This window comes from Dermacentor variabilis, chromosome 3 (assembly GCF_050947875.1).
Source record: "Dermacentor variabilis isolate Ectoservices chromosome 3, ASM5094787v1, whole genome shotgun sequence".
Taxonomy (NCBI): domain Eukaryota; kingdom Metazoa; phylum Arthropoda; class Arachnida; order Ixodida; family Ixodidae; genus Dermacentor; species Dermacentor variabilis.
The window spans coordinates 36,870,582-36,897,538 of NC_134570.1; the positions used below are offsets into that span (position 1 = coordinate 36,870,582).

At 44.3% G+C, this 26,957-nt stretch overlaps 1 protein-coding gene across 8 annotated transcripts in view; it reads right to left on the reverse strand.

The window, feature by feature from the left end:
- Positions 1 to 2,960: 2,960 nt before the first annotated feature.
- Eph (Eph receptor tyrosine kinase) overlaps positions 2,961 to 26,957 on the reverse strand; it is a 273,768-nt gene continuing 249,771 nt past the window's right edge. The window contains exons 6-16 of one of the 8 annotated variants that reach the window (XM_075684779.1): positions 19,587 to 19,889; positions 18,785 to 19,081; positions 16,523 to 16,634; positions 15,339 to 15,406; positions 14,532 to 14,576; positions 12,493 to 12,890; positions 11,936 to 12,034; positions 9,568 to 9,678; positions 9,083 to 9,277; positions 8,371 to 8,513; positions 2,961 to 7,507 (exon numbers count right to left, since the gene is read on the reverse strand). In XM_075684779.1, coding sequence (XP_075540894.1) covers positions 7,240 to 7,507; positions 8,371 to 8,513; positions 9,083 to 9,277; positions 9,568 to 9,678; positions 11,936 to 12,034; positions 12,493 to 12,890; positions 14,532 to 14,576; positions 15,339 to 15,406; positions 16,523 to 16,634; positions 18,785 to 19,081; positions 19,587 to 19,889 — 2,039 coding nt within the window. In that variant the 3' untranslated portion in view covers positions 2,961 to 7,239. Of the gene's footprint in view, positions 7,508 to 8,370; positions 8,514 to 9,082; positions 9,278 to 9,558; positions 9,679 to 11,935; positions 12,035 to 12,492; positions 12,891 to 14,531; positions 14,577 to 15,329; positions 15,407 to 16,522; positions 16,635 to 18,784; positions 19,082 to 19,586; positions 19,890 to 26,957 lie in introns of all 8 variants that reach the window. The other 7 variants (XM_075684782.1, XM_075684783.1, XM_075684781.1 and 4 more) reach the window with 7 other exon arrangements.

A 26,957-nucleotide genomic window follows, 5' to 3' on the forward strand; every position in this document is an offset into this window, starting at 1 on the left:
TGCTAGGCACAACCTTAAGAGACAGAAAGAGAGCGGCTTGGATCATAGAGCAAGCGGGTTTAGCCGATATTCTAATTGACATTAAGAGAAAAAATGGAGCTGGGCAGGTCATTTAATGCGCACGTTAGATAACCGTTGAACCAACAGAATGGGTACCAAGAGAAGGGAAGCGCAGTCAAGGACGGCAAAAGACTAGGTGGGGCGATGAAATTAGGAAATTAGGGCGCTAGTTGGACTCGGACCTTCGTCCTGCAGCGGACATAACATAGGCTAATGATGATCATATACATGTTTTACAGCAAAGTTGCTTATGGCTAGGGTTCCGCGACATTTTCATGTGTGCGAGTAAAAACTATGATCATCAGCAATGGTTCGTGTCACTGCTCACGCGTTCGTCATCCTCATGGAGGAAGGGAAAAACTGAGGAAGGGCCCTGACGTCACTCTTTGCGAAGCTAAGTGAAGCTAAGTTGGCGGTGCTCCGCCATCATGTCAGCCATTTCTCCTCCCTTGTTTACATTTCTCGCGAAACCACGCCTCGCTGCGCGCAACCGGGCTGTTAGGACGCGTGCGGCCTGCAGCAATACTAAACAAAAGGATGTAATCGCCATGTCTCATAGCATTACCGTTGGCGAAGTCATGTTGAAAGAAGTTCATAATGAACTTCGCAAGTTAGGCCGTGAGGTCGAATCGGCTGCTTTTACCGCCTTTTATGAACATAAACATGCTTTATCAGCCCAGCCGCTGCCCAGTTCTTGAGTGTTTTTCAAAAAATGCCGCCGTTATCGCTCCCTTCTACTTGCTTTTCTCTTCTTGGACTTCCTGGGGCTGTCAGACGGACTTGCGAGCTAGACGTCTGGTGACACGAAAAAAACGTACGGTGTCACTGTACTGCAAGAATACGCTGGATACACGTACGACACACCAACCCATTTGCGACCCACCTGGAGTTTATTATCACAAACACGTATTCTCGCTGCGGCTTGAGGAATCGCCGCGCTTTATGGAACAAATTTTGGGTGGCCGCGCATCACTACGACAGCGCGCCAGCAGGGAAGCAGAATGTCATTTCTGACTCCGCGTTTAGATTCATTGACTGCGGCCTGAGGTGCCTTCTTCCCACGGTAAGTGAAGCTTCACGGAACCAAACTTTTGTGATAGCCGGCGCACGGTGCAGAACGGTACGCACGTGCGACCATGGAACGGCCGTTTGATGTGTTCGCAGCTGGCGTACGTTCTGTGGAGCCTTGCTCACTCTTGCAGCGCATCCGCTAACCTTCAACTCCTGGCGCTTCTTGCGCGCACACATAACATACGCCTGCGGTAGGGAGGATTCCCATCTTCCCGGATGAAGCGTCGACTGGCCGGTGCACGGTGCCGAGGGCAGCAAAATGCACATATTCTGTGTAACGCAACAAGTGTTTTAATATATGCACAAAAGCAAGTTGTTACCGAACACGATCGTTCTAGAACCAGGATTATGCAATCTTGACTAACGTGCGTTCTACGCGCCTCAAATGCACCATGCGCTGTCAAAAGCAGAAATCACTGACCTGCAAGGCGTTCATTATGCAGACTCTGAAACGCGTCGGTTTCGGCCTGCGATGGCCCGTTAGCATGATTGCGCCGAAGAGGGCAAAATTTCACGCGGATATTCCTTCGTCGCCGTGGCGCGGTACATTGTGTACAGCGTTGCATGCGCGTTCATTTCACGAGCTTTAGTTCCTCCTGTTCCGCCTGGCCACAGCAACACCCGGGCAAGCACGGTCCAGACAACACAGCGCAACAAAACACGGAGACTAACGCAAACCTGCCCACACGACTCCTTTGCCACGGTACGAAACCTAGGATGAGCAACATGTGTGAGCGCACAGAACCGTAACAAAGCCGCCATTGCAGCCCGAAAGCATGGCCGCTACAGCAAAAGAAAGAAAGAAAAAAAAAGAACCTACCACGTCACTTCCTCCACATTTTTCTCCTAGCGCGCAGAGGGGTAGAGTTTCTCACTATGAAGCTCTGTAGGTAGGGCCTCTCTTCAATTTTTTTCCTTCCTCCATGGTCGTCCTCTTCTTCCATAGCTGGCTCCCTTGCCGCTCATCATCCAAGCGTTCCCATACTGCCCCTCCCTCTGCAAAGGCGCTGACGGCACTGGCCCACAGCCAGTCGGTGCGGTGATTTCGGTCTCAAGTTCTTAGCCTCAATATATCGCTTGTGCCTTCGTCGTCTTCTTCCACAGCTGGCTCCAATGCCGCTTATCATGCTAGCGTTCTCCTCAACCTACATTGTCAGTTCATAAGTTTCTCTAAAGCACACAGACATATTAAAAGAACAGCATATGTTGTATTCATTGGCTGCAATGATTTAGTTTGATTTTTTTTTATTAAACTGTTCGGTCGATCTTCATCCCGATCAACAAGAGTAGCTGATGCCAGAATTTCGCAAGCTTCGCATTTTACAGCTAGTTCAAGCAATCGGAATTCCTCTTTAAATTTCATATCTGTGTACTGACTCGAACAAGAACAGTTACCATCATACTTAACGTGAATGCTCCTTGGGCACATATTACTGCTTCTTTTGTTGAGTCCTGGATATTTCAGGTCGTAACGCATTGAAAGGATAGTAGCTTAACTAATGAGACTTCCAGAACATTCAGCGTTTTCTCCTTACAGCCTGTGTTTGTTAAAGTTAAGCTGCTATAGATGTGACTTCATTGTTAGAGTCGAGTCTGATGGAAGCTGTACATACGTATTTTGCTATACCAGAGTAACCAATGTAACTGTACTTCAGCTACGCTGTAATTTAAACATCTCCAGCTTCAGACGCTCAAGAAGGCATGCACCTTGCTATTAAGGAAGTGAGTTCATTTTGATGTACTAAGTGTGGCCATCCAAGTTAAACAAATGGCAAACGACAAATCACACAATCCGTGCAGGATGCTCCAGGAGAAAAAACAGGACAATGTTAGCATAAAAATTAATTTTATTAATGAAAGAATTTCATAGTGTGTCCCATGGGGCGCAATTATATTCGTATATGCATCAAAATGTACAGACCGGGAGCATAGGTGTCTTTTTTTTTGTGTGTGTGTGTTTACATGAGACGTATGTCCAAAGGATCGCCGCGCACTACCTTTGTGCAATTTCGTGTAACACACACGACCTGCGCGCCGACATTTTCATAACTTAATTGTGACGCAAAAAGACTGGAAGGGGCACGATTATTTCGCGCAACAACCAAGGGAGTGTGAAAAAAAAGAAAAGAAAGAAGCACATCCATGGATAGAGAGGAAAAAAAAAACAGATGCGCTCGGTGACACAAGAAATTCGTATTCATGCCTAGAGAAACTGCTGAAACGCAAAACAAAAATTAAAAACGAAGAGCCTATAACAGCGAAGACGAGCTGCCTCCCTCACAATTCAGTTCACGGTGGCAGTAAAAGACAATCACAAGCGCCAGTACATCGCAGCAGGGCAGTATGCGAACAAAAGTGTGTGACTAGGCGTGCTCACGACCGCACAATGCTGCATAGGCTGGGCGACCTCGTTGCACGCTTTTCTTTCTTTCATTTCACGATGCACAAATCCTTTAAAAAAAATTTAAATAAAAAATGTGCTCACATAAAAACGAACAACACCCATGAGGAAAAAAAATGCATGGTACACGACGCTGAAACAAGAATTCACAAGGGAAACCGCCCTAAGTATACACTCCGTCATAAATGTGTCACGCAGAAAGTTTGACTATAACAGCCACAGACACAGAGAAAACAATAACACGTAAAAAAAACATTTACAGATACACACTTTAGCCGACGTGCTTTGTCATTGGACAGACGATGATGAGGATTTCATATAATACATAAGAGTATTTCTCTTGAAACATATTTCCTCACCCTCTGCCCCTTTCTCTCTATCACTCTCACAAGCTTCTCTTTTTTCGTTTTCGTATTTATATTACAACAACTCTCTGACACTAACAGCAAGCATATGCTGTCCTAAGCTCGAAATAAATAACTTCCAACTCATAGCATTCCAAGACATTTTCAAATTTCTTTCTTTGAACGCTCAGGTTAATCTTCGGGACAAACAAGAAAAGATAATGAGGAAAGGATAGCTAGGCAGTTGCTAAGTGCAAAATAAATAAACATCAACAACTTCCCCACTTCCATGCATCTCGTTTTGTTGGGCTATAGCAGACGGATAGCAGTTGTGGAGCCCTCGCGTCATTTTGTGATTGAAACAGGCTACCTTATTGCTGCTTGTTGCTCGTCTCTATAAAGAACTTACAATCATGCGAGAACCTACGAAGAAAAAAATTTTGGAATCAAATAAAATAAAAAGGGAACTGACAGTTTGAAAAATTTAAACTGAAGTAGTACTATAAGAAATTCCAGAATGGCATGCTTGCTGCCATTAGTAGTGCGGTCTAATAATAGTGCGCATTCAGAAAGCTTTGCTTAGTAAGCAATCAATTACCACCCTGTGAACCAGTGAATAATTAACAAATGTCATATGTGCAAGCTCTGTGCAGTCGTCTGTATAATCTGTATTTGACCTAAACTGTTCCTTTAGAATGACAGGAAAAGGAGACATCTGTAAATGGCACTGCGAATTATAAACAATTAAGGCATCACAAGTGTGCTAGTCTTACAACGTGCACACCGTGTCACACTTACAGGCTACAGTTGATTAGTATTCTGGCACTGAATACAGAAAAAGATAAATATGTTAGCCTTCAAACTATTTCCTTTTCCTGATTTGCACAGAAGTTTACAAAATGCATCATACTGACAAATTTTGTGAAAAGAAGCTACTAAAAGCTTTTCCATTGTCATTTTGGTTGAAAAGGAACTGTGAGTGTGACATGCGCTGCGCTAGCGTTAGGCAGTGGAATGAAAAACTGCGCCCAGAGCAAGCTTAGTTCAATTTCTTTCCTCTCGTCTGCCGTGTTGCAGACTCCCATATTTTCCTACATGACGACACATTTACAGGCTTCAGAAAATGCAGCTTTAAATCTTTCTATGACAGCTGCGGTGCTTATGCAGCTACTCACAAAATCGGTCACTTCCAAGCCTTTATACATTGAGCTTCCAGGGGCCATTCAGAAGAAAACTCGGGATTGCTGAAACTTTTTGCACATGTGGCTGCTTTTGCTTGTTTTCTAGACTGACAACAAAAAGCAGACACCTCAACTGCTACACCTTGACATTACCACTTAATTAATCTGTCACGGTATGCATAAGTTGACAGATTAATCAGCCACCTAGAGAACCACTGTGGTTTGATTTGGTCATGTGTCATGCAACATAGGCGGATAGATAATGTGAAATGGAATGCAGCATGTAAACCATAAGCTAGAAATATCTCATGGCTTGCTAGAATGATTTTGTGGTGTTCTGGTGCACAACATGTTCTGTGTATGAAACGCATCTTTAAAAAAAAGGAAGAATAAAGAGTTGCTAACATTCCGTTTTCAGCAGCCAGCGTGCTGCCCAGTTCACTCAGTCTTTCTAACATGGCAGCATTGGTTCGTTGAGCAATGGCATACAATAGACCCAACAGGGAAGTGTACATGTTCACAGGAAAAACAAGAACGACCGAAAGCCTAGAGACGTCGTTGTGGCATTGTCAACGGGCAAGAACACACGCAATGACTGACAGCCCAGGAAACATGTCTTTGCATATAGCATGAAGCACCTATTGAGTAATGATGGCACACCTAGCGGAAGGGAGTCAAAAGAGTGGAAAAAAAGTGTCCAGCTCACAGCTCCAGCAGGGCTGTCACTGTACTACTGTCATTAAAAAAAACAGTGCATCCATAAAAAATATTTGGAAAAGCAACAGGTGACGAACATTCTTTGTCGTGTGAGTGATGACAACGAAATTATCGGCTGAGATTAAGCGGCGATATAAGTAGGCTGCTTGTGTTAAAAAAAGTATGACCAGCTAGAAGAAACCCAAGATGGTTTGCATGAAATAAAATTTTCTTCACTAAAAAAATGAATTGAAAGAGAATCTTCCAAAGTTTCGATTGAGTGTTTTCCCACCAAAACGGAGTACTTCGCTGCAGTAAACTGTAGTAACATGCACATGCTCAACTCAAGAAAAGAATTCAGCATACACAATAAGCAGTGCCTACAATGACACAATTTAACAAATGCCGACTCAGCAGGGCTGCAGAAAGGCAGTTGATATGAAGGGAAGAAAACAACCTCTAGGAATTTCCCCCACTGCCGACAAACACGGAACGATGCGAGCACACGGGGGGGCAAAGAAGGTTGGCATGATATGCAGGCTTGTCGGGGAGGAGCACGTGAGATGAGTCCTTGTCTCAATGTTCCATTCATCTCTCGCGCTGATATGTTATAATAGTTCCAGCTATGTACACACAAGCACGCACAGGCACACACACACACACACACATGCCTTGGCTTCAACTGTCCCCATCACTTCCGCAGTCTCCAAAACAAGATGTGGCAGTCAACCGCAGCACTGTAGATGCACGCTCGTTGCGACACGTTGCATAGCGAGTAGAGTCTGCCGCCACCACACTGCGCTGCATGCCTCGATGATTTGTCCGTTCACACAAGGCTCAGCACGCACTTGCATCATACCAGGGGGGCATCATAATCCTCAGTTCATCTAGACCTGATGCAGTTGGCCCTGCTTTGCCTACAAGAACTGCAGCAAGAGTTTCCCAATCAAACCAGAAGCTTACAGAAGGGCTTAGATTGGCAAGGGAATTTCAAGCTTAAAATTCTTAGAGCTTAAAATGTGCGATTAAGTAGCTGAGCAGACACAACCATGTCTCTCTGCTAACATGCACATTAGATCAGGATCTCTTGCAGCCCTCAAAGCAGGTAAACCTTTGCCAACTAGATCAGGTGCAGTCAGAACAAACGGCCCCACTTTGTCCACTTCTACTGTCTGGGAAACCGTTTGCCTACTTTTTAACAAACCTGGAGTGGCGCAGGAAACAAGAAAGCAGTGGCAAGAATAATGAGAACCCGGAGAATTACTGTTACAGTTTCGAAAATCGAGTTTCCATCCATGGAACCTGCTAGTTTTTGTATGTGTCTGGAATGAACTAGCAAGTGTGGAAGCCTTTCTCGCGTGGCGAGAAGAATTCATTGGGTCACCACTGCTGTTGCTGCTTTCCCATTTTCCGGCACCATGTTCAGGTCTGTTTAAGTTAAGGAAGCAGATGCCACGAGATCAAGTCAACGAGCAGTCCCGTGTGCCTAGACGACGCACCCATCAGACATGGTGGCGTTTATCTGTGCCCTCAAGGTCTGCACACTGTTCATGATCTTCTTCTGATGCCCCACAAGCACAACACCAAGCGCGGCCAAGTCCTTGAGCGTAAGCCGCGACACAGCCTCCATTGTGGTGAAGCCACCCCTCTGGAAGCTTTCATGGTAGCGCGCCATTTTGATGCTGCACAGCCACTCCTCGACTGTCTTGAATTGCGTCATGTCGGGAGCATTAGGATCCAGTGGGTTCTGGTGCCTGCATTTGTGCAAACAAAAATATGAGAGAGAGAACACTTAATGGCAAGAATTAAGGGCCGAGAGTTCGGCTGGAGGAACATGAGTCCGGCAATCTGCTCCGTGCCGGGTAAAATAGTAATGGCAGAGAAGGGGAAAGGTAGAGAAGAATGAGAGACTATGATGAAATGACAAAATGACAAAATAATGGAAACTTAAATATGCAAAGCTGAGTGCATTATGTGCACTGTTTGGAGCCACTCCATGCACTCTAATTGTGCATGTGGAAAATAAATTCAGTGTGAGATTCCAGTATAATCTCCATAGCTGGGACAGTCGGATAGGTTGTACTTAGATAGAAATTGTCGACATACATTAGACAATAAATATGTAAGCAAGCAAACAAGACAAAGGGGTCATGGGAGGTAGAGACTCGTATTGATGAACAGCGAGTGTGTAAGGGGAGCCTCAGCCTGGACCTTATGTTTCCCCAATTAAGCATGTAATCATTGGGGCATAATCGCTACATAGTAAGTACACAGTCATGAAATTCCATTCATACAGACATACAAGCTGTGGTGAAGGCAAAGTAGTACTCAAAATTATAGTTCTTTCTTTGCTTCTCTCAGTTTTTCATACCAATTATCATATTTCTCAATTGAGTTTTAATTGTAATTCAATTCTCATAAAAACGCTTTGCCACACCACCAGCTTCATTGCCAATAAAATACATTTAAAAATCTACACATTTCTTATGCACTCTTCAATTCTGGGTCTGGAGGAAGCATCTTGTATTCAGGATATGCATAACCTTAGAGAAAAAAAATTGCCTATGCATTTTCTGTGAACGGCGTTCAACTGAAGAAGGGACTAAGGAAGATTTACCTGTTCTGAGCAATTTTTCGTAGACTCTCGGGGCAGCGTATGAGCTTGTCTAGTGTTTTCACAATGGTGCTGAACTGAGGCCTATGTGACCGGTCCTTCTGCCAACAGTCCAACATTAACTGGTGGACAGCTTCCGAACAGTCCTGAAATAAGCACAACACCAAATCAGGGAAAGTGGCGACAAATGAAGGTGTGACAAATAAGTGATTGAGAGTGGTTGAACAAGGGAGTAAATGATTTGTCAAGGACACTCGTCTTTTTCCGTGACAAATAAGGCTACTTAAGGTGCCTTGATTTATCCCAGCTGGCATCTTCTACTTGTCAGTTCAACTTTTGTGCACTATCGACTCCACCAAACCTACACCTTGTTGCACTTAATAGACACACTACACGCCAGTACTAATTCAGGCTAGATGGCATGCCAGTTATTTTTCAGGACACTTGTCAACTTTGTCACCATTTATCAAGTGGCAGAAGGAACTTATTTGTTGGAGAAATTCACAAATGAAGCAAGATTAAAGGCTGACGGAGTGGTATGGTTGCTTAGGTAATGGCTCAGAAAATGCAGGATGGTTAAAGAGAAACAGATGTGTGTGCTGCATATATTATGCACAGAATACAGCCATTGTTTTGCAATCCCTTTGAGCACTTTGTTCCCAGCATTTGGAAACAATAACAAACATAATTGGACCAAATGAATGCAAATTCTAACCATGGGGGCAGGAAGCCTGTATCCCCGCTCGATGCTCTTGATTACTTCTTGGTTTGACCAGTTCCAGTAAGGCCGCTCGCCGTAGGACATTACCTCCCAGCAGACAATGCCAAAGCTCCAGACATCGCTCGCTGATGTGAACTTGCGGAATGCTATGGCTTCGGGTGCTGTCCATCGTACAGGTATCTTGCCTCCCTATTTGTGGAAAAAAAAAAGGAAAGTTTATGGGAGTAACTCACTTTCAATGCCAGAAAGAGTGTTGTGTTCAACAGTACATACTAGCATGGATGCATAAATACAGGCAAGTCAATATATTTCATAGGGGCAACTTCAGATGGCAGTGCCATGTGAATGAAGGTGTTTTATACATATTATGTGGCTATGGACCCAGACATGCATATTATGCCCCGTGAAAGGATTCTAATGCAAAGGAGAAAGAAAACACACTTACAAGGCTGCACAAAATGTGCACTCACATGACTCACCCTTGTTGTGTATGCTCCCTCAGTGGCACTCTCTATCTCACGGGACAGGCCAAAGTCAGCGATCTTGCACACAAGATTGGCGTTAACAAGCACGTTCCTCGCAGCCAAATCCTGCAACAAATGGGCAGAGTATTAGTATTAGGTATAGGTTTCATGCATGCATTCGTTAACCCTTTCAGGATCAATGACATAAATATACGGCGCCGCGAACAAGTTCAAAATTGTCGACGGCGTTTATTTACGGTGCCGTCTGTACGTTTAAAAAGCGTGCCAATTTCCTAACTTTTTCTTTTCTGTCATATGCTGCCACTATGTGGGAATACAGGGAATTTTTTTGCGTGCCTCCCTCTCTCGGTTTTCGTTGCATGGTTTGTTTTAGAGCTAGTTTGCTCCCACACGTCTATATACTACCGTTCGCGCATTGGCATGCGGGCGGGCAGCGGTTTGGGTCTTGTTCTGTGGGCGGTTTCGGCTTCTTGCACTTGCAAGACTGATGGCCATCTCGTTACTAATCGCTTAAAGGGCGACCGCTTGTTTCTCGCTCGTTTAGTGCTCACAGGGTGCGCATAGGAAGGATGCCGCCATGCATGCTTTCTGTTGCTTCTTTTTTTTTTAAACTCGTGAAAACTAATTGCCTCTGCTTGACGACAAGATGAAGATTAGCAGAAGTTTGTCGCACGTTTTGCTTTTTTGACATTCCTTGGGAAAGTTTCTCGAGCAGGCAGTGTCTTCCTTTTAAATATCATACAAGGAGGGAGTTTATATCCATCAGCTGTGCAACACAGCAAAACAGTTGCGCGCTGCTTCTCGTAGCTCGCAGAGCGCACCTTCACCTCCTTGGCACCCTTTTCATTCACGGTGTACGCCACTGGCATATCAAAATACACAGCCGTCTGGTCAGCGTTGCCGATTTGCCCAAGGTTGTAGCCTGCCGCTCCTCTCTTTCGCAGCACGTAGCGGCGCTATCAGCTTTTCTTCGAAATTGCTTGGCAGCTTATGGGTGATTGAAGTGCGACGTCAGAGGCTGAAGCCGAAATGCTTCATGAATTTCTGAAGCCAGCCCCGGCTGGCTTTGAAATTCTTTGGCGTTAGGCCTCACTCCCTTGAAAGTTCCCTAGCTTTCGCTTGGAGCGCTTCTGTTGTCACTGGAAGGGCAGCTGCTCTCTGCGTCCGAACAAAGTCGGCCAAAACTGTCTCCACTTCGTGGTGACAGCCTTTCTTTGGTCCGCTAAATGCCGTTCTTGTTGTGACGCACGCAAAAAGCTGCTGTCGTCCCCTCCAACGACGGACGTTTTTCTCGTCGACGCCGAAGTCCCGTGCGGCTTGAAGGTTCAACGATGCCTCTGCGGCTATCACAACTTCTCGCTTGAAAGCGGCACTGTAGTGGCATCTCCTGCTTGGTGCCATCGCGATAACACCATGCTGCACGCCGATACGGCCAACACAACACAGGTCAAAATGGCGACCTCGCTTGTGTACGGTTGGCTACTGGCATGGCTAGTAGCGGCTGCGATACTGACTTTTCCAGATGGCGCTAGCTATCCACCATATTTAGCAGTTTCAATGAAAAACTGGCGAGTTCATTAAAATCCTTGAATCTAAGCCGACCCTAAAGTTTAGAATATGATTAGTTGAAAAAAACTATCCACATAAATTCGAATAAATACGGTAGTATCTGTACCTTACAGAAATTCTAAAAACAACATTGAAATACTCAAACTATTTATTAACTGTTTTGGCAACATGACAATACATCAGTGACATAAATGCAAATCTGAGAGTGTGTTGACAGCCTTAACAGTCAAGGTCCATTGTGAAAAAAGAGCCAACAAAGGTCACCAGACCTTCTGGAGCACAGACACAGGTTGTAAAAGGAAGCAGTGTAAGAACTGGAAGGAAGTATGGTATGTGCACAAGTTGCTTTGCGGCTTCGCACCAGTGCCTAATTTTGTGTTTTCTTCATGGAGAACACCGTTACCATCAATGCCAAGTTCGAAACAGTCAAGTTCCAAGTCTGCAAAAGGTAACTTAGATCCATTTACAAGAGCTTGCAAGCATGAGATTCTCATGCGGAATGAAAGTATTGGGTTCCCACGCATGCTCTGTCGTCATCTCTCTGAAGTAAGGTAATAAAATATACAGGTTCACCCAGTAGAACATTATGTTACCCAATCATCCAAGAGAAAACAACCATATCAAAACTCTTCTGCATCTTAATTAGTGTCCAAAAAACGTGTGCAATGAGATTTCTATGCTTTACACATGTCCTGCAGCTTCAGCATTGTGGCTTCGTTTTTAAACAAGCATAGGTGGATGACTGTATGCGCTTAAAATCTGATAAGGTGCTTCAGAAAACCAATGTACTTACCCTGTGAACGTAGTTCATTTCAGCAAGATACTGCATTCCTGCTGCAATCCCCCTCAGCATGCCTACAAGTTGAATTGTTTGGAATTTCCCATCATTGGCCTGTGTGAAAAATATGGACGAAGTTAGGCATTAGCAGCATACGCACATATATTGACAGAGACACCAAACTGCTTAGGAACTATGCTATCATTTCAAGAATTATCCTGAATTGTATGAAAAATGCTTTGATCTCAAATTATACATTAACATTATACATTTGCATGGTTTATTATACAATAAACAGGCTATGAATTTTTAAATTTACACACACACACACACACACACACACACACACACACACACACACACACACACACACATGTCAGAAGTGGCCAAACAAAAAAAGCATCAACTTGGAGTAAAATATCAAACAATGGAGTTTGTCTTCCTCAAGGCCCCAATGCAATGGTTTGCTTGGTTTGGTCGATCATTGTAATCACTAGTTGGGATGAAGTCATCCTTCTTGGGCTCTGTTCATATCAGAAGAAAGTCGCATGTGAAGCTTTCTGTGCACTCACTCTGAGGAAGGTGTCCAGGGACCCATTCTCCATGTACTCAGTGATGATCATGATGGGGTTGCTCTTGGTGACAACACCTTGGAGGAAGATGACGTTCGGATGGTCGAACTGCCCCATGATGCTAGCCTCAGTCAAGAAGTCCATTCGCGCCTTGTCTGAGGAGCCTGGCTTGAGTGTCTTGATGGCAACCGTGACCTCCGGCCGGCCAGGGCACTTGAGCTTCCCACGGCACACGTCCCCAAATTCTCCCCCGCCGATGATGGCTTCAATTGTGATGTGCAGCGCGTCAATTTCTTTAGTGAACTCGCGGACCGCTTGATTGGGATCCTCGTATGTGTGGGGGTCGATGTATGCCCTTGAAGTGGCTCCGGGGCAGTGGGTGAACAGAGGTGTTGTTACTGCAATGGGAACAAAAAAAGAAACGAAGAAAGACAATTAGTTTTTAAGAACTTTAAGAATTAGTTTACGTGCTCAAGCTAGTTGGTAGCACCTTGAACGAAATCTCAAAAGTGTCTAGTATCATTGAGGGTGGCACTTTTTTATAGGCACACTTCAATAATTTGTTTATAAAGCCACAAGGCTCAGATTTCAATGTAGGCGTATTTTGAAAGAAAAAAAAAATCTGCGAAAAAATTTGCTGAAATAAACTTGCGAGTACAGCAAGGATATGTAGGCCAAAGAAAATAATATTTCTCGGGAAAGGAAGCACCTGCTCAAATCTCAATACAACAAACATGGATATAAAAAATTATTAAATATAACAATGCAAATATAGAATTTCTTTTACTGATATCACAGTGTAACAAATGTATGCTTATATCAAACGTTGGATTTAACAAAAGTATTTTCATGCTGGATGTACTTTCATTATAGTGGGGCCTGACTACACTAATAGTGTTCAAAAAATAATAAAATGTAATGATCAGATTGCAACTGTACTGTAGACATTTCTTAATCTGGTTGCAAAATAAATCTCTGGCTAGCATTATTATCAGCTCTTCTCATTTTTCTTAAACTCATCAGAGATATTTAAATTTTGTAAGCAGGCATGTGGTTTCTGTGTTGTCACTAAAGTGGTGGAGCTCAGTGTCACAGCAGGTACCGCCTTTGTAAAAACTTCCAAAGCCACTGCGTTTGGGACAAGAACTGGTGCTGGAACCTGCCGTAGTATTAGTCCCCTCTCAGACTTGTGTAACATAAACGTACAGGCTAGATGATTCATGATCTACAACTTTCAGTGCATGACAATGAGACAAACACAGACAGAAATATACGCACAGTGCTGTATGTATATTTGCAATTATTTTTATCCGATTGTCGCACACTACATGTTATTAAGACTTGTGGGAAACGGTAGAACTGTTTAGCTTTCAAAGATGCGAGGTGCAGTGCCCATACCTTTGTGTTTTGTTACTGCTGTGTGTGTAGCATTTTGTGTCGACACATATGAGTGCTGCCAAAGTCGGTAGCGCTGAGCTACCGTGCACAGTGGCATGCTATAGTGCCCATAGTACTTGATTAAATGCTACAATAGGTAGGACACACCACAAGCAGAATTCAGCGGCAGCGGGAGGCAGTATATCTCTATTAGCCTCAGCCGCGTTCAAGTTCTGAGTGTTTCGGCGGGATTTCAGTACCTGGCATGACAATTCGAAGCCCTGTTGCCATGCAGTCTTCAATACTTGCTAAAAAGGACATAAAAGGCATCAAGCGCATTCATGGATGCTGCAATCCCTTTCTCTCTGTTCATACCCAATCTATAACTTGCTTGTTTTGCATAGGTATAGGCATGTCTTATTGGTTGCACTCTAGGAGCGTGCAGAAGCCTGCTTATAGAATTTTTCAAGCTTTTTATCCTGGACAGCAGTACTAACACAACACAGTCACATTGATAAAAATTAACTGTAAGGTAAAAGTTTGTGACAGTTGCTTTATTAGTCAAAGTGTTAAAAGACAGCCTATGACGCCACCAAAGAAACCAGACAGTTGCTGAAATTCATGCAAGCAGGCGAAGTCGTTAGCAGAAAGTTCATACTTACACCGAGCAGTCTGAACAATTGGAGGGTGTTCCAAAGCAGGGACTACTACAGAAGCAGAGAAGGAAAGGCAAGCGTCAGTTCACCAGCACCCAGCCGCTCCCAGCAGAGAAAAGCGAGCAGAAGAAGAAAGCAGGTGAAGTTTAGATAAAATTAAGCATGATGTTAATTACTGGTGCTATTTGTCACCTAACAGCACTGTGCTTCTCTGGTGTAGTCAACAAGCTGCTAGAGCATCGTCTAGCTAGCATGAAGAATCATTATAAAATAGGCTACTACTCGAAAAACACATAAATGTCTTGGGATTTGTGTAGATCACTTGTCCAGAGTGCTGTGAACATATTCATACTTGTACATGGGAATCTGTATACTCTTTAACTTGGTCTGCCATTCACAGGGTTTGTCAATAAGGGACATTTTTCTCGACATTAAACTGGAACACTATTGATTCTTCTGCAAAAATGGAGATAATATACAGTATTTTGAGAAAATAAAACCCGTAGTTGCACTGACCCCATAGGACAGGACTTTCTTAGCCAAAAGAGGATGTCTAGCCACCATAGCACTATGAATGCAAGTTTCAGGCAGCGTACTAATACTAGAAAACCATCTAAACTGTATTTTGAAAGAGGTATTCACTGTGAATTTGAGCTAACCCAGTTCTTCATGCTTACGCCAGGCTATCACCACATTATGAAGCTGTGAATTATGCTTTGTTACCAATCATTCTGAGTGGCTAGGAAGCATCATGCCCAAGGTCAGGAAACAGAGGAGGTTGAAAACAAAAATTGGCATCCTTACATTTCTTACCTTCCCCGTTACGGTATTCCAGAGTGTCGCAGTCACTGGGCTGTTTCTTGTTGCAGTCGTCAGAACTTCTGAAAAAAAGGAGGAGGGTTAGTTTTAAATGAATACAGGCAGGCAGCAGTAGACCCAGAACACAATGGAAATTGCAGTATCGCATTAAACTAAATAGGTGAATAGTTTTCCTGGCTCTAACTGCACTAAACCGATAAGACCACTCTTTATAAGTCAGTAATATCTACAGTAATAGTTTTCTCAGATCTAGCATATTGAATAGCTGAAATTTATAATGACTGTCGCTGATATTCCTTACACACTGACCAGCCATTACGATATGACATTTCTTACCTAACATTTGCACTGATTATTACATGAAGATAAACTTTTTTTAAACACTGTAGAATACAGTCATAAAACTGTCTTCAAATCAGCATCATAACACACTGATTGCTAAAGCTTTATATATGTTCAATAGTTGTAAATAGCCATTTCTAGAGATACCAGCTGCTTTATGTAACTGGTATAATTAGGACATTAGTCTTGGTTCTGGAGGAATGCTTTTGTTGGTTTATAAAGGTGAAACTATTTGTGTAGCCTTAAAGAATAGGTTGAAGAAACGTAAGCAACCATTATATTACTGCCTCCCCTATGCAACATGCCCACTCAAATTAGTCATCTTTTGTGCTATTCAAACACTATTATATTTAATGCAGCAGCAGGTAACATACTACGATTAATTATACATTACACATATATAAACTGACAACGGGAATGAACAGTGACATGTTTTATACACTGCTGACTTTATATATACCACATATCTCCAATGTTTTTACATATAGGTATGAACTGGTGTGCCTTGCATAAAGACTCGTCCCCTTATCGTTTCTAGTCTCACTAATATTGACTTACAGTTATGAATCGCATGGATGACATATTTCGAAGTGACTTGCTTTAGTGTGCTTTTTCAAGCACAGATATGTTCTTGCCGCAAAGACATCATATCTGTCTATATGTCACTGTGTTTGCCCAATTGCTTTTGTTTTTGTTAAACTGCAGGTCTCGGATAACTTTCAGCAAAACGAATGTGAGAAAATGATCCAGATATCTTTAGCCACAAACAACATTCTCTTCATGTGTGTGCGTTACATTATTTAAAACAAGTAACGAGAAATGAAATTAAAGCAGACCTTTTGATGTAAAGGATGATCATAACAATCACTATGACGACTAGAAGTATGACTGCAACCGTGGCTCCAGCGATGATCCTGACCTGGACCTTGTCCTCGTCACCCACCAGAGCTGCATGGGAAGACAAGCAGAAGAAAGCAACTTGTTAAAGCAGACTAAACAAAATGATTGCATATTCCACATTCTAACAGTAAAGAGTCACAAACGAAAGGCAACTGAGAAATTCTGCAGGTCCCTTGTTTCCTTTTTTTACTTTCTTTTAGTTTTTTACGTGATTATACATATGACAAACAAGAGGTGTCACACAAGATGACATAAACCCATGTAAATGCTAAGTGTAACCACTAGTAAAAGCATTAAGCTTGGCACTTAGCATTCTGTATATTTCGTGCTACTTAAAGGGACACTGAAGGTTACTATTAAGTCAACGTGGACTGTTGAAATACCATCCCAGAAACCTCGAAACGCTTGTTTCGTGCCAAGGAGAGACTTATTTTAAGAGAAAATGCGTTCTGAAGCGTCCGCATACCTCTAGCGCAGTTCAAATCGCCCGCCCTCCGATCGAGGAGTACTGACATCATGATCTCATAGTGACGTTGCGCCGTCGGTGAGTAAAACGGCGTCCGCAGACGGCGCTACGGCTTTTCTGCGCAAAACGACAACGCGCAGCCAGAAACAGAGCCAAGCCAGAGCCGACAGCAGAGCGAAAGCAGGAGTATGGTGGCTAGCGGAAGGAGAAACGCGCGACCATAAGCTGGTACTTCATTCTATGATGCAAACTTCGACGCTCGTCGCAATGGACCCTGACAACGACAGATTGGCTCGCGATTCTGGGCTCAACTTCAGTGATTTGAGCACTGACGAGCGCGACCTGCTGCTGAGGGCTCGCGCTGCCGGCGTCGTTGCGTACTATGACGGCGGCCTCGACACCGGCTCTCCGGAGTGGGAAAGCAACGAGGGCTTCCCACGACATCACATGGACGTGGCATTCTCACTGCTTGTTCGAAATGAAAGTTTCATGAGCCAGCAGAACCCGCACAGCACGACGCGATAACGAAACTACCGAAACTCCAAAGCGTGCGCAGCGCAGAGTCGAGCGAAAACGAAACCTTTCGACCACCCATACTCCATACTACTGAAGGGTAACATCAAAATGTTATTTTTTCTTAGAATCAAATAGACGTAGTCATGTAGCATTTTCTTCCGTCTTATAATCGAATGAAATTATATTTTTAATACGAGTAGTTGAGTATTAGTAACACAAATTATGAGGAGTGCTTTCGTCATCGGGCTAGTACCGGAATGTCGCTGGAGGGTCTCAAATCGTGTCATGCACTTGCCTCAATTTCTCGGTAACTAAAGTTCTGTTCGCGATTATATTGACGCCTTAGACGTTCTAGAACATTGCTCTACCACTTTAACTTGACTTTCTGGTAACCTTTAGTGTCCCTTTAAATCTTTTAGTAGTCCGCTTTGTGTACAGTATGTAAACAACTAATCAGTAATGAGCGTTATCATCATTATCATCATGGAAACATTCTTCCTGCCTATGCTCCACCATCTCCAGCTAATATCTTCGCCCTTGGTGTATGAAAGGACCATAACTATACAGATAATAGTTACCCTTTGCACTCCCTTTCTGAAGTGGAAAATTCCACCACTCCTTCTAAATTCCTACAATTCTGCTTGCTTCTTTCCTTTGGTAGCTATTTTGTCACAGACATCATGCCAATTAATTGCTCTGAGTATCAATGGTTCTGCCCAAGTCCTGTGGCAGTCTGGGCACATCGGTATTCCATTTTTAAGAACTGGGTCAAGCACACTGAAAGTGTCGATGAAGAAAGGCACACATACACACACACATAGGCACAGTCCTCTTATGCGCCTGTGTGTGTGTATGTGTGTGCGTGCATGTGTGTATGCTTTTTTAGTCTGTGTTTTCCGTGTTCTTGAACCAGTTCTGCCTAAGTCCACTTTTTCCTCCCTCCTAGATTAAGCTTTAACATACAAAGTTGTGTGACTTCTTTATTGCATTCTGCTCACTTTCTTCAAGGCAATTTTCCTTTTGAATGAATTTGTAGAGAGGTCACACAAAGAGCAATTCTTCCTTTTAAGATGAGGTATGCACAGGCAGGCATAACTTGTGCAAGACATATAGTTCTTAATTTCCTAAACTTCACTGGATCATATAAAGTAGATGATTTCATTCCAAATGTAGGTTATTATATAAACGAGCCGATTTCATCACAAGAGCAACTCACCTGGGCTGTGAGTGTACTGGCCAGTGGTGAGGAAAACAGTGTCGCTGTACTCTCCAAAGCCTCGCGTCGTCTTGACACGCACTTGGAAGCCATATTCAGTTCGAGACCGCAACCCGGTGACTGCAAGCTGTAACTTGTGCGACTGCAACACTGTCTCGTTCTTGGCCCACTTTCGCGGGAAGTAACGCACTTCGTAGCGATCGATTTCGGGGAATGGGTCTTGTGGTGCATCCCATGCCAATAAAACTTCAGTGCTCTTGATGGCCTTAGCACGAACATTGGAGATCACTGTTTGAACTGCAACAGGAAAAACGAGCAAAAGAAAATAATCAGCATATGCCTTCTCTGCACATGTTAATCAAGGCTTTCTGTGCCTAGACCAAGATGTTGTAGAGTGCACAAAGTGCAACTGGCCACATGAATTGTATTACAAACATTAAAAAAAAGAAAGAAAACAAAGAATCACTTCAAAGGTTCGGATCGAGGTGTCTTAACGGAAGCTTCTACAAGGCTGCCCAAGGTATCAGTTGCCCGACAATATGTTCTTTGGAGATGTTTACCGAAATGAATATAGTCCTCATTGGCCAACTGCAGTAAGATTAAACATTGCCTGCAGAAATTATAATGAACTATGGTTAATAACTTTATTCTGGTATCTCTTTCGAATGAGCTTTTCACTGCTTACAGTACATTTGTGCGAGAACACTTACTTTACAAGGTAAATTGCCACATTCTTCCCTTCCACATAGCACACCTAACATATGCAACACACAGGCATGTTGGATGCATTGAGCTCACATACCTGATGCATCAGTCTTGACTGTGATCTCGGCATAGTGGCCCTTGTCAAACCCAGAGACACCATTTTCAGCGTAAATTTGGAAGCGATAGGGAGTGACTGGACGCAGTCCTGTGATGGTGACGCTGGTCTCATTGAAGCCCTGCCTCGCTGGTGAGAACACGACGCTAGGACTGCAAGTCTCACAGACAACACGGTATGTTGTGTCCTCACGGCCACCAAGGTTGGCTGGTGGATGCCATGTCAGTGTGACCGACGACTGGTCCACACAACTTGCACTCAGGTTTTGAGGTGCTCGAGGAGGTTCTGCATGAGAAAAACAATGCAGTGTGAAAAAAATATTCCCATGGCAGCTTTTCAATGCTTCTACAACACAACACTGTCTTGAACTCTGTTTACAAATTGGCGCTGTGGCTTGTGTGATGTGATGAGCATTGTGTGAAGTGACAGGGCAATCCCTAAACAAATTTGAGTCTTTTGTTATCGGCATGCAACATAACATGACAGAAACACTCTGTATTTTAATGAAGGGCTGTTTTCAAAGATGTTTCCGATGCATAGAACTTCATGTGAGCATAAAGCCTTCCCGATAAATGTTGCTAAGAGCAGCAAGTCAGAGGTTTTTAGTAGAAAGCAAGAAGTTGTGCTATAGAGTACAAATGACTAAATATAATGATACATTCAACAATATGTGTGCGTGCGTGCGTGTGTGTTGTAGTGCAGGCAACGAATGCTGCCCAATCATGGTCACCAGCGCTAGGCACAAGGATAACCACTCGTGCCGGGATTCTTGCTGCTGCTCGACTGCCACATTAGCCACTCTCAGTCCGCAGTCAAAAAACCTCTTCACGATTGGTAGAAGGTGTGGGGTGTTTTAAAGACAACCACGTTGGAACTACGGTCCCGCACGCTACCGTCTACCATGCCCGACAATGCATCCCTGCAGGTGCCTCTTCCTTAATCGGTTGTGTGCTCCGGTGTGCTCAGCCAAAGGGACCCTGCTGTGTTCAGCAGTGTCGATGACAATGATGTCGAACATTGGCTCTCGTCCTATGAGAGGATAAGTGTGCGCAACAAATGGGTGATGCTGCAAAACTGAACAACGTAATTTTCTATCTTGTGGGTGTGGCCAGCCTCTGGTACAAGAACCATGAGAGGGATTTTCAGACGTGGTCAGCATTCAAGACCTCTTTCGTAGATGTGTTAGGCCGCCCTGCTGTTCGCAAGCTGCGCACAGAGCAGTGTTTGCGGCAATTAGCTCAGCAGCCGGATGAATCATTCACGAGCTACATTGAACACATTCTAGACTTGTTCCAAGAGAGTCAACAAGACAATGCCAGAGTCAGACAGAACCAAGAATATTATGAAGGAAATAGTGCACGATGTTTTCAACGTGCTGCTTGTGAAGAATCCGCGCTGTGGCAGAAATAATTACTTAGTGTCAAGGCTACGAGGAGCTGTGAAGGCAGCGATCATTAACCCACCGACCTTCTTCGCACGACCGACATCTGGCTGGATTGGCTGCCGTTTCCAACCAGTCAACGCTGCTCGCTGAGCTAAAGGCGTTTGTGCATGAGGAAGTTGTCCGCCAGCTCTCCTTAGTGCCCTTTTCTCAGCCCCTGAATATTCGACAGCCTGCTCCAGATTTCGGGCCCTCAGTCTACCATGAGATTAAGCAGGAAATCACCAAGGTCTTGCCTCTACACCACCTACAGATCCATGCAGTGGCACCTCTCAGTTATGCTGAAGTGGTCACCAGGTCACGACCATACACCGCAGCTGCAGCCCTGCTGTCCTGTTCTTTCACAAGATGCCACATCCACTGCTTCCTGTGACCTGGACTGGACCTGCTGCCACTAACTTGTGGTGTACATCCGACGATCGGCCAATTTGCTTTGCCTGTGGCTATGCAGGTCACACTGCCCACTGCTGTCAACAAACTCAGTCGACTGGTGCCACATCACCTGTGAAGTCCCGTGGTACAGGCGTGCCAAGGCCATTTTGCAGCTCTTATGAGTCATCTTCAGCCCCATCATCTGTTCGACTGATACCGTTACCCACTGTTCACCTTCACCGCATCACTGCTCACTATCGCCAATGCTACTTCGTTCTATGGCCCGAGAGGAAGAAAACTGGTTGTTGCAGTCCCCCAGGCAAGGACTACGGCGCCGTTGAACTACAAAAGTCTTTACCATCGACCATGAAATGTTATAGAAGTTCGTGTTGAAGCCGCACGCGCATTTGCTCCTGTGGACACTGGAGCCGCCGTCTCTGTTATGGATGCAAACTCTTTCACTCACTTCGTAAAGTTATGATGCCACTTTCGGGATTCTCTCTTCGCACAGCAAGGGCTCAGGATGTTAACCCTCTCGCGGCGTCCATGGCGCATGTGGTCATTGAGGACATCCTGTATACCATTGAGTTGAACATTATTTCTTCGTGTTCTTATGACGTTATCGTCAACTGGGACTTTCTTTCGTGCCATAACAGCGTCATTCATTGCGCACCTGCTGAGGTTGAACTATCACTCATGGTAAATGTGATCTTAGCAGATGTTCCGCCCATTCCCTGTAAACTGCTCATGAAGAAAGATACGACCATTCCCCCCAACACCTCAGGCGCTTTGTGCTGCAGCAGCTTCTCCGACGCAGTAAAACTGTTTTCTCCATGTGGCCTGTTCCTTAAACTAAAAGCTGTTGTGCTAGCTTTCGCTGCTGCTGACATAACTGAAGGCACCACCAATCTCGTTGTTTCGAACCCGCTTCCATATCCTGTGACCCTACTCCGACAAGAATGGCTGGGCAGTGTGGAAGCCATTGACGGCAAGCAAATCATTGATGTATTGGACAACGGAGCCTCTGCCAACCGCCCCACCCTGCCCCGAGTGCTTTATCTACGTCTACAGCATTGTCCACAGATGTGTTTGGTCCCTCCATCGCTGATGATCTTACAAGGGTTTAGTGTTCACAGCTTCCTTGCATCTTAAGTTAGTTTCATTCTTCTTTCAATGTCACAAAAACTTCTTTGGGCTGCACGTTCCCTGCTATGCATGTCATTGACACCGAATCCCACCCGCCATTGCGACAACGCCTGTATTGTGTATCTGCTTCAAAGCGTCATGTCATCAATAAGCAAGTCAACGACATGCTTTGCTGCCAGGTGATTCGACCTTCATATAGTCTGTGGGCATCTCCTGTTGTCCTTGTTACGAAGAAGGATAGCTCTGTTCACTCCTGTGTAGATTACCGATGCTTTAACAAGATCACTCGCAACGATGTATATCCCCTATCGTGTATAGATGACGCCATTGACTGTCTGCAAGGCGCGGAATTCTTTTCTTCATAAGATTTACGGTTGGGATATTGGCAAGCGCCAGTGGCAAAAGCCGACCGGCCAAAGACAGAATTTGTTATGTCTGATGGGTGATGCAAATTTAATGTAATGGCTTTTGGACCTTGTAATGCACCCACAACATTTGAGCGCATGATGGACACAGTATTGCGTGGCTTGACGTGGCACACATGCCTGTGCTAGCTTGATGATGTGGTTGTCTCTGCTCCAGACTTCACCACACACCTTCAGCAGCTCAGATGCATCCTGGCATGCTTAATGAATGCTGGCCTACAGCTGAACTTGAAAAAGTGCTGCTTTGCAGCAAGACAGCTTACATTACTCGGTCATGTTGTATCCTCCCCGATCCGACCAAACTTTGCACCATCGCTGAATTCCCTAAACCAACTTCGATAAAAGAACTACATAAGTTCGCTGGACTCTGTTCCTACTCCAGACGATTCATTCAAAACTTTGCCGCCATCATAGCACTCCCTACGAAGCTGCTCAAAAGCAATGGCACTCCCTCCTCATGGTCATCAGAAAGCGAGGACGCTTTCACAACTCTACGCAGTCTCATTACTTCACCCGCAATTTTGAGTCATTACGACCCAACAGCACCTACGGAAGTGCACACGGACACCCGCAGGGTCAGTCTCGGCGCTGTCCTTACGCAACGCAAACCTAAATTCGGTGAATACTTTGTTGCATATCCAAGTCGATCACTGACAAAAGCCAAGACCAACTACAGTGTGACAGAGAAAGAATGTTAAGCCATCATTTGGTCTATTACTAAGTTCCATCCTTATATGTATGGGCACCCATTCAATGTCTTCAAAGACTATCATGAACTCTGCTGGCTCTCATCATTGAAAGATCCCTCAGGCCACCTTGCTCAGTGGGCACTTTGGCTACAATATTTTGACATCCGCGTCGTGCACTGCAATGGCTGCCAGCCTTCTGATGCTGACGCCCTGTCATGCTCTCCCTTGCCCGACAGCATTTCCTGTACCTCAGCGTCTCAGTCTACCATTTCATCCGTTGACAATGAAACCAGCATTTAGCACCGCAAGGACCGCTAGATTGCCTCCTTTATAGACTTTCTCTGTGATTCGTCAACACAACCGGCAGCTTGCACGCTGCATCATCTTGCCATTCGCGATAACCTGCTTCACCGATGTAATTATTTCTCCGACGGCAGCCAGTGGTTATCGGTAATACCTCAAAGCCTGCATTTCGAAATCTGCGCATCTTTCTATGATAACCCACAGTGTGGGCACTCGGATTTTTCAAAACTTACTAACGTCTTTGACAGCGGTATTACTGACAAGGGATGTACAGCTATGTTCAAAAGTTTGTTCACTCTTGCCCCGATTACCAATTCCACAAATCTTCTGCCCCCCAGTCGCCAAGTGCTCTACAGTGCCTAGCTTGCCCTGCGTGGCCATTTGAACATGTCAGAATTGATTTGTATCCCCTAACAATCCCAACAACTGCTGGTAACCACTGGGCCATCATCGCAGTTTATCATCTCATGCGATACAGCATGTAATTTTGCTACGTTCCTCTTCCGCAGTTTTATTCTCCACCACAATCCACCCCAGTAACTGCTCAGTGATCGTGGGTGTGCCTTTTCTGCCCGAAGTCGCTGAGGTTATACTCAAACAGCAATGTGTTGTTCATTAGACAACTACCGCTATCACCCTCAAACCGACGGGCTGAGTGAACGCTTCAACTGTACGCTTGGCGACATGCTTGCAATGCATGTTGCCTCTGGTCATTTAAATTGTGACTTCATTCTACACTTTGTCACCTACGCACACAACACCATGATACAGAGCACTCATTGTACAGCCACCATCCATGTCACACTATCTACATGATTCTCCCATACCAGCCTGATGCATCCAAGTGTGCACCCGTTTCTGCCGCTACGAGACATGCTGAGGAGTGCTGCGAACTCTCATGGGCCTTAACTTCATCTGACCAGGAATGCCAGGAGAGCAGCCGCCCCGACAACACCGGCGTGCCCACTTTCCTTCCTGGTGCACTTGTATGGCTGTCAGTTCCTGCCATTGCAGCCAGTCTCTCTTCGTAACTACTGCCCGAGTACGAGGGCCCTTACTGCATCATCGCCCATCTCCTGTGAATTATGTCATTGAACCACTCACACCGTCTTTGGAGTTGCGCCGCCGGGGATGAGATATTGCACATGTGTAGTGCCTGAAGACGCACTATGACCCACTCATTGTGGTGAACTCATATGTCACCAGGATGGCTCCTTTTCATTTTCGGGGGTAATTGTAGTGAAGACGACGAACGCTGGCCAATTATCATCATTAGCGCTAGGCATGATGAAGTTCGCCGCTCGTGCTGGGACTCTTACTGCTGCTTGACTGCCGCATTAGCCACTATCAGTTTGCAGCCAATAAACCTCTTCACAATATGTATATATTTGTATCATCAATAGAAAAAGTGTTTCACAAACAAATGTAAGTACAAACTGTGTACATTCTAATAGATTATTTTACGTCAAACGTTTCTTTTTTTATTATTATGCTCTGTCAATATTCCCTTGTAACTTTAGAGCAACACTGAAAAGCTTGTTTTATTTTATATCATAAATCTCAACCTTGGTTACTTGCAACTACTTAAAGAAAACAAGGAAATTAAACTTAAGAATGCTTCAATAACATCGGCCTACCATTCAGTAAGAGCATGAAAAAGTTATAAAATATATATGGTCATTTTAATGCTTATTGATGGGAAGTAAGAGGGTGGTGCGTTTAAGTTTCATGTGCATTGTGTCACGCACACCCGTGAGCAGAACTATACGGACCACAGGGTCGCCGAAAAAACTGAATTTCTTCAGAATTCACATGCATAAACTGAAATCAAAGAGTGGACCGGAAAGTTTACAATGCCAAGTTTGAACTGCAGTCCTCAATTTCGAGTTACATTCAGAAGCAGAGGAGAAAGTCAGCTTTATTGTGCACTCCCTGATCCGTATACTTTTGCTCACAGGTGTACATTTTGTGCAAGATGTTGAAGCCTGTGCGAAGTTGCATACCCGCAGTTCAGTGAACCAGCGGAACTCTATAAGCAGGCTACACTGGATAATAAAATGATGGTGTCTGTACTTATGGGCCGGAACAATGTTATGACCCATTTCCAATTATTTTCCTTTTTGTGATTCATCGGTGGTGTTGTAGAGCTCCACCTATGTTATCGCCGGGACCGGCCGGTCATGAGCAGTGGAATACAATAAAGGTATGGAATCAAGCAAATGGAATGCTTACATTATACCAGCCCTGGTAGATCAACATGAAATAATGTGTGCACATGTTACTCTGACACCCTTTCTTCTGAGATCTGAAGCATCATTCACTCCCTTCCAAAGCATGAGTTCCAATACCTTACACCATTCTACCCATGTGAGAAACCCCACCAGTGAAATTTTGATTCATTGGTGGGCAAGTGCACCTGACACGGAGCTTTTCAGACCAAACTGCTGGTATGATGTTTCTGCTTCTCTTAACATTTTCACCCAAAATCACTCCCTCTGCCTTTCCTTCTTACCCTTCCTGCTATTAAAGCAGTTCAAACCCACCTACTTATCTCGTACTAAATAAATATCTGGCTCCTATGACCATTCCTCACCGTAATCTTCTTGCTTCCACAAACCCATCTCATGCACAGGCCAGTGTGTTAAAAGACATAAAGTTTAATAAAAAATATTACTGTAGGAAAATTTGGCATTCACAGACTATGGGAGCTAACAGTCTGCTGATTCGGCCAGCACGGGAACGATGAGTAGGTAGCACACGAATTAGCCTAAACTTTGTCCTCCTGGCTTTGAATGACATAGTGACCTTGCAAGTGACTTTGCAAACAGACCATTAAAAAAAAAAATATTGCGTTATAAGTGCTTCTGCAATAATTACGCATATGCACAGAGACTTATTTAGTTTATGCATTCAGAAAAATAAGATTGCTCCGAAATTTAAAACATAAAGTGGAATAACTAAAGTCACAAGAACATCT